We start from the raw sequence: 8,590 nt of genomic DNA, 5'->3' as shown, positions 1-8,590 counted from the left end.
ATCTCTAGTCTCAGCAGACATCCTGAGGCTCTGATCTACCCTGTCATTGCAGTGAGTCCTCCACATGCTGCTGAGTAGAGCCATTTCATTTGAGAAAACAATATAATTTAAAGGGGGAAACTGCCAAAATGTTTCACTGAGGACTCACTTTAAACAATCCCCTAATAAGCCAACACTCCCTACTCTTCAAAGCAAAGATAGGCAACTGACTGATGTCCACTTGAACCCAAAAATAATATCATTTTTAATTTCCGATGCAGGTGACACTAATGAAATGTCCTCCAAGAGGCAAACTCTTGCTCCTTTGCACTCGACTGAGGCAACGCCGCTGCTTTCCACCTGATGCTTTGCCTCCTTTGTGCGGGGGTTAGCATTGTTGTGCATGTTCCTGTGAGCTCATAAAAGTGAAGACAGGGTCCAGAGCTGATGAACCACAAGAAAAAAGGCCTTGGTGAGTTTAATCAGAGAAGTTTTGTTTGCAGAATAATTTATGTGAAAGAAATGAGACTGAATTTGGTCACCTGAGCGCCATCACTACCCAAATGAAAACATATTGCACTGACATTTTCAATTATTTCCCCTTTGGTGTGCTTTATTGGTGGTGTTGAAACACGTTGTGTTGGTGTTTAACAAGTGTTCTTAAGCTGAGCACTTGCCTCCACTATGCCCCTCATTAGCCATTGTGTCCGGTGTACCACCTCTGACTAACTTCAAGGGCTAAATACAGGAGTGTGCCAAAGTTTTAGTACATTCCAATGGAGACATCTATACTGTAACTGCACTGTAATGTTATATTATTGTCTTTGTGGACTGATGTGTAAAAATAAGTACTGTAGGTGTCTGGCTTTCTACAAGCTATTGATTGATGTCAAACTATTGCCTTCTTTTGCGATTTTAAAGGTAAGACGGACAATAACAAGTTGATCTAGTTCAACATTCCTGCCTTTCATTCCGAAGTACCTATCTGTTTGTGTGCTTTAGTGTTGTTACTAATCAGGAGAAATATCCACATCCAGCTGATGTTCAACCTTTCCAGAGGCCATTCTTTCTTCCATTCAACAAAACTACAACAGCGAAACTGAAACTGCTATTCAACATGATGCAATCTGTATGTATCGTGAATTATTTTGTTAATAAAGGCAATGTTTATATTGTTACGGATCAGTCTTTATATCATATGAAAATTTATATTTACAAATGACACATTGGAAATGCTTTTAAAATGTTTCTGAAGTCCCTTCAGAATGCAGACGCTTGAGATAAATATAACCTAGAAAATGAAGCCGCACATACGAACAGATGTCGTTTCCCAGGAAACAGATAAGATCTCTTTTGAAAGAAAAAATAAATAAAGCAACATCTGTAGGCTTTCAAAGAGACAAATGAACAAGCCGAAACCAAAGTAGCGTTCCCATGCTCCAATCGTCTCTGCAGTTACCCAAATATCGGCTTTCATCCAAGAGGGTCCACGCGGGTGTGCTGCTCCCCTTGCTGTACCGAACACACCTGGTGGATGTCACAGGGCTTCCGTCCCGCTAAGCAGCAAGGACATCTGCTGATCAGACACGCTCTCCTGCAGAGTCCCCCCCATGGCCTGACACAGGTAGACGGCCAGGATGTGTTTGCACTGGGAGAAAAGAGCGCACAACCTGATTCCTTACATGAACACGGGCACCCATGTGATTAATGAGTAATGACACAGATATTAAAACCCTAATGACGCTTCAATAATTTTAGTTCAAAGATATCATGTAAAAAAAACAAAAAAAAACTAGAAAGGAGCCACTTGGCTCTGACCTGATGGAAACTTCCCACTGAGAGTACTTTAATCCAAGAATACTAGTCAAAAAGCAAATGCCAGAGCTATAAACATTATTGTTAATAAAAAAAAGGAGAGATCAAGGGGGTTATGAGTGTATTATTTACCAAATGGAGTGTTTGTGTAATGAATAAGATGTGACTCATGAAGCCAAATGTGTGTTCAGTGACAAAAAAGCCCTGCAGTTGTGTATTTGTGTGCATGTGTCACTGAACACATTCATTAATAACCAACATGTTAATCAATGACTTGTTTTCCCCCTGAGCCTATTTGATGAATTATAAATGAGATTTCTTCCACACTGACACGCCTGTGGATTCATGTTTTACATAAACAATGAGCAAAAGTGTGGTGAAAAGGACAAAGGTACATCTCATTTGTTTACTAGCTTCTACTGGCGACTCCGTTTCATAGCACATGGCTGTGTGCTGTTGGTGGACGAGCTCCTTTAGCTGTCCTCTGACCTATTTGTCAGAGCAGTATTAACATTGGTTGGCCTTCTCCAGTCATGTTATAATCTACAGAGCGCCTACGTGAACAGAGTGGCTCCAGAGGGGCGAGGACTGCAAACTGCAAACTGCATGGTCAAACTCAGCCTCTTGAGTTTTGTCTGGTTTCGACTTTAGGACTGGAGAGTTACAGTATGTTTTTAAAATCTGATACATCATGAGTCTTATCTTGCACCATCTATTAGCTTCCACACATGCAAAGACACTAAATCGACTCCAGTCTAGCTATAAAAGTTGCAGGAGAGTTTGATGAGGCGATGAATAGTTTTTATCGCTTGAGTGACTTCAGTGTGTTTTTATGGGGGATGATACCAGTAGCGCTGCGTTGGTCATAGGGAGTCTCCACGGTATGTTGCAGCTCTCTGTTTCACACACTGATTTTAGCATCCTTCTCCAGGGAACCAAGTTTTCCTGATTCTTGGCGCCGGAGTCCGTTTGCTCGCAAATATTTAGAGCAAAAACAGCCAGTCAGAGTGGAGACACCCCTCTGTGACCAGACAAGAACAGCGGTTTTCTCCAGGATACACGCCTCACTGACGAGACACAATGGCTGTCGAAACCTTTTCTTTGTGGAAATATTCTGCTGTAATTACTGTCTACCATATTTACTGTATGTGTTTCTGACTTTTGTCTTCTTCTGAGTATGGTTGGATATAATTTGAATACTAACAGGGATGTCATTTCCACAGGGGATCCACAAAGGTTATTTCAGGTTCCTGCTACATAAAGTGCTTCACTACAATAAATAACTATGACTCCTCTATGTTTTTCTGTGTCTTTCAGTCAATATTATCCTAAAAATATTGATGATGAACATGAATATTAAATATTAGTTTTGGCAGTGCTGTATTTTTAGTAGAGATGCACACTGTTATCTATCATAGCATAAGTATCAACAGAAACTAAATGTGATTTTAAGTAGGATTCATGTTTTTAAAAAGCCAGCAATTTATGTAGCATTTTTACTTTTTTTGTATAAAACATGCGGAAGATTAATTATAAGATATTTTAAATGCCGGAAACAGCTTCTTTTTTTGGAAGAAGCTCGACTTTTCGTGGCCTCCCCATTTCTGGAACCCCACCTACACCCTTGTTTCAGGACAGGTATCTCATGATATTGTTTGTGATATTTGAGGAAGATACATATGATCAACTCTTTCATTTATCACCTGAAACAAACCACTTGTCTAAAAGTGGCAGCGGAGTTTTTTCAAATAAAGAAGAATACAAATCTGTGTAAGCACTCAGTGCCAGTGTTGAGGTTTGATATGAAGCCCACCCTGTGTGTAACAGTTAGTTTGAGACTCACCAGTGGGCCCTCATTTCTGCGGAGCACGGTGTAGGCGAAGGCCGGGCACGGGCAGTAGTGACAGGACACAAAGCAGGTATACAAACGCCCCGAGCCACCCATTACCTGCAACAGATTTATGCAAAGTACATGTAAATACCAGTATGGGGCAATGCCTGGGTGTATTGACTTGATTTGAAAGATCATACACAGAGTGAGTTGTTTCTTAATGAAGAAGGAGGTTCACCAAGCAACGCAGTTTGTACTGGCTGTTTGTTGCTGAGGAGAAGTGGAGACGGAAAAGGCATCAAGGAAAACCAGCTCCTTCCTGGATCCTGAATCTCGCTCAACTAGTCCAGACATGGCTGGCTGAGATCAGAGAATTGAAGTAGCGAAGACATGAAGATGTTTCTGAGTAAATCTCTCTCTCTCATCCTTAAACGTTGATTGTCAAATTGACTAAATCAAGTTTTTTTCCCACCTCGGATTTGTTCACGTCTAATCTTTCTATATCATTGAATCACAGTACATATAATCATGCTGTTCTGACATCGGTCCGTACAACAAAACAACAAAAAGTCAAAACAAATCTCTCTTTTTTTTTCAATGACTCTATAACTGAATTGTAACCTTTTTGTCCTAAAGTTACACAACCGAGAGACTAGTAATGACGTCATCTGGAGACAAGCCCTGCAGCTGCTTCCTACGTGAAATCAAACTTATTATGCAGTCATGGTGTTTTACTGGTATATAAGCATATCCGCAGTAAGCCATCCCTTCAAATAAAGGGGTTTTGGGTGGAGTATCTCAAAGCCCGCAAAGTCAGTCACTGTTTCAGAAGCACCTGGAGACATCATCGTTTCAAGTCTTCATGCTGTTAATTCCAGCTTCCTTATTTTTACAGTCCAAACTTGCTTGAATATCGCAACGTGAGTTCTGTTTTTGGGTGGACTCGCGTTTTAAATGTTTCATAGAAGTGGTAGGACAGTGGTTGGGTCGACGGTGAGGTTGCTTCCACCATCAACATCATCATTTCCCATTAGGTATTTGGAGGAGACGAGATGGAAACGATGCATTTTTAAACAACCTGTCTAATAGTCTAATGGCCTCGGCAGACAGGACCTCCTGTCTATGATGCTGATGCGCACTGCCAGCTATAGACAGTGATTTAAGTCTCGTCCACATGCACGTGACGTGACACATGAGGACATTAAGTTGGTGGATTAGCTTGACACTTCAAAATAACTAATGCCTCCCAAGGTAGCAGAGCAAGTTCCATTATACTCCAGAGCTTTGATAAATTACCTTTCCCTGTGACCTACAAAAGCAAAAACCTCCCATTTCTTTAATGTGACATGTCATTATAAATAAGGCACAAGAGAGACAATTACATGGACTTAAAGCCTCTCAGTAAAGATGGATAAAGCACCATCTGCACCAGCAGGATCGGGATGGAAACAGTGCAACTGTGGAGACCAGGCCAAGGACCTCAACAGTTTCTAAAGAGCTAAGTTTATTAAAAACCAGCTCACACTTGGGCCCCTTTTGTTGCATGCTGTCATCAGGGATAATGTGGCTCTGCTGTAGCTCACACTGCAAAGCTGGCAGCTAACTCAACACACAGAGCAAACTTCCACTACCTGGCAGGGATGCAGGTTTCCTCAGAACGACACTATACATCAAGATCTGCCATTCAGTGGCAGCAACAGAAGGAACAGTGAGAGATAAAGCCTCGGCAAAGCTCCGTCGCTGACTGAAATGCTGGCTCTCACGGGAATACTTCTCAGGAAGCCGGCATGAGCCGCAGGGCGGCCCTCTGTCCACTGGTTCCACACCACAAACAAGGATTCTGGGAAATTGAAAGCTCTGGGAAATCACTGCGATACAGATCTCTTTGGCTAACTAATACAGTATCAAAGTGCTTCGAGAGAAGCCCGTCTCTCACGTGTGTGCTAATGAACTCCTTCAAATGCTAAAAGGCCTTCTTCCATGCCACATAAACATTCCCACCAGGGGAATGGTTTGACAAACTAATGCCAAAGATATTAAGAACGCTTTTAGCTGCCTTTCCTTAGAACCAGGCGCTCGCATTAGCACAGTATCATCACAACATCCTCTTTATCAACCTTATGAAGCCTTTTGTGCTCTGTCGGCCACAGAAAAACAGGACATCTGAACAGTGAAGGTAAACCTTTAACACGACAGGGCAACAAAAAAGAAGAAGCAAATGTTATCTTATAGTATGTGTGTGTATCAGTATTTGTGGAGTACATTCTATTGTGCAGGGTTCCTGTCTGTTTGTTGGTTTAAAAGAAGAAGAAAAAAAGAGGAAAGAATAACAACAGTTGTCTGGCAGTAGTGGCTAATGATATCCCATGGTCAGACCATTTTATGACATTGTGTTTCATCTTTTTCTGCAATTTTTAATTTTCCTTTCCCCCACCAAAACTTAGTGTGGGGAGAGATGATTTTAAAATTGATGTCAAATGATCGGAGGCACAGAAAAAGTCATATACCTAGCTGATATTATTTACTATCCTGCAACTGTACTGTCTGGTGAAGACGTTGTCCTGGTTTGGCTTGCTGCCTCCCCAGTCTGTCCCCTTCCCTCTCCCTTGTGTTGTTTGTCTGTCCTGTGCTGAGCTGAGTGGGTGTGGCGCTCCTGGTTCTCTCTCCCTCCTCGTCAGGACACCTGTGGCTGCCCACACACCTGACTCAGATCCAGCAATCACTGCTCCTGTCTCAAACCCCGGCTTCCCGACCAGTCTCTGCCAGCTCGCCCATTCCCCCACAGCTCGCTACAGCCAGGCTAGGTGGGTTTTGTTCGATAGTCTGCCTCTAGTGGCTCCTGCTTTAAGCGCTGTGTTTTTCTGGACCTGTCTGCCCGCTCTCAGCATGAGGATTCCAAAGCACCATCATTACCTTTGTGTTCAATAAACCTCTATTCCTGTTTCCAACCTTTCCTCCGTGTCTGCTCCTGAATCTGGACTAACATGTTATTTTAGTCAATAAAATGTGAAAAGTCTTCAAGGTGTTTTTGTTGAACCAACTGTCCCAAACCCAGAGATTTGCGATTTATTATTATGCCAAACATGTTTGTCATTTTAGCCAGAATGATAAATTCATCCACTATCAAAATAGTCAAATAATGCCAACAGCAACCTCAATATACTGTTGCATAAAGGAACACCTATATCTACAGAGTGTTCGTGATCATACTGTGGAGAATACACAACTCATTACTTCTGTTTCCCAACAGGCTGCGGTACACCATCGCCTGTAAAAAAGGTCACTGAACTTTAAGAATGTGATAACATTTAAAAAAAAACAAAAAAACAATCCCAGCATGGAAATGCCAGGCTCTCATGAATTATTCATTCTTTCGGGGGAAAGAAGAGACCAAATAACCTCCAGCAACACGACGGCATATTAACAGGAAATTACAAAACAAATGGCAGGATTTTGGGAATTTATCAACTACTTCAGCATCTCTGTTAAACAGTGTGAAGTACTTCCAGTAAACTCAACACTGACTGTTTTCTAAGAATATAGTTTAATTTCAAACATGGGTCTGATGCTTTTCTGAAAACCATTCTAAAACACTGATTTCTGCTTTGATAAGAGGACTTTTTATTATCTGAGGATCTTTTTATGCTATCTCCTCCTATCTTTGTCCCACAGGAAATGCATAGAGTCATGACAAGTGGGTGACTAATTGCAGTGGGGCTCAATTCTTAAATGAGCCACAGCTGCTCAAAATGTCGTGACTGCTTTTACTCTCTTCTAGAGGTTTAACAGTGTTCTTCTAACTCCCAGTGCTGTTACATGCTTCCCAAATATAGTCTACCCTAAGGAGAAACATCCAGCTGGATCCTCAGGGTGGCATCTTCAACTCCTTTCCTCCAACTTTGAGACCTGCTGTGATTACATTGTGGTGGAACTTAAATTGTATCTTAATGCCATGCCGTGTTTTGGTTCTAGATATTTAGGTGGGTAAAGCTTGGCTGGTTTCCAACAGCTGCTTACTGAAGCACTCACTGCCGAGTGCAAATTGAGAGTCCGAGAGCAGTAAGCTAAATATTTGTGGCATGGCTTTGAGGCCGCATTCGCACAGACACTGTGTAAACTAAAGTCTCACTTAATGCATCCCTAACAGTTAACAGACCTGCCAAGATCACAGGAGCCACACTCCCTACTGCTAATGCCACAAAAAACTATTCTAAGACATATGACAAAAAGAAAGAACACAGAGTGATTGATTGAATGTGATTGATGTGCATTCCTACATGATGTAACGCTACTATTCCCAAAAGAGAGGCCTGTACCAGCAGGTCAATGGAAATGTCAACATGGACCAATCTGAGTAGCTTGTCAGGTAAAAATCAACACTCTAATTACTTAAAGCTATCCATAAAATACTCCACCATATGTAAGTTTGCCTTTTTGAAAACAAGTTACTAAATTATTTTAGATTATTTAAAGCAATGTTCTGTTACATGTTCTCATACATTTGATAGACTGGGCGAACAGTGGTCTGCTGCAGGGTTTCATTGAAATAAGTATTTTGACATTTTGGAAAAGACAGCCCCTAATCGCTTTGAGATGAGAAGACCAATAGCACTTTAATGTCTTCACAGGAAATATGAAGCTACAGCCAGCAGCTATTTTAGTTTAGCATAAGAACTGGAAATAGGAAGAAACAGCTAGCTTAGCTCTGTTTGCAGCTTACAAAATCTAACTTGGAACTTGTCGTTTTTACACTCTAATGCTGTCAGATCAAACATTAAAGATCTAATGTGTTTATTAGTGATACAAACTTTCAGACAGAGCCAGGCTAGATGTTTCTCCATTTTATGGTATGAGAGTAGCATCATTTAATTTTAATTTATTATAATGCTTTACTTTTTATTGATCCCCAGTGTGGAAAATTACAATTTACAGTTTTTTTTTGTTTTTTTTGTCTCTATATGTCCT

At 41.2% G+C, this 8,590-nt stretch overlaps 1 protein-coding gene across 1 annotated transcript in view; it reads right to left on the bottom strand.

Annotated features, from left to right (window-relative positions):
* Positions 1 to 350: 350 nt before the first annotated feature.
* Positions 351 to 8,590, bottom strand: part of zswim7 (zinc finger, SWIM-type containing 7) — a 16,606-nt gene continuing 8,366 nt past the window's right edge. The window contains exons 4-5 of the mRNA XM_032533848.1: positions 3,638 to 3,742; positions 351 to 1,627 (exon numbers count right to left, since the gene is read on the bottom strand). Of these exons, the coding sequence (XP_032389739.1) occupies positions 1,517 to 1,627; positions 3,638 to 3,742 (216 nt within the window). The 3' untranslated portion in view covers positions 351 to 1,516. The remainder of the gene's footprint in view (positions 1,628 to 3,637; positions 3,743 to 8,590) is intronic.

The sequence above is a fragment of the Etheostoma spectabile genome, chromosome 13, assembly GCF_008692095.1.
Source record: "Etheostoma spectabile isolate EspeVRDwgs_2016 chromosome 13, UIUC_Espe_1.0, whole genome shotgun sequence".
Taxonomy (NCBI): domain Eukaryota; kingdom Metazoa; phylum Chordata; class Actinopteri; order Perciformes; family Percidae; genus Etheostoma; species Etheostoma spectabile.
The sequence above is the reverse complement of the archived record's forward strand: the minus strand, read 5'-3'. Positions and strand labels throughout refer to the sequence as shown.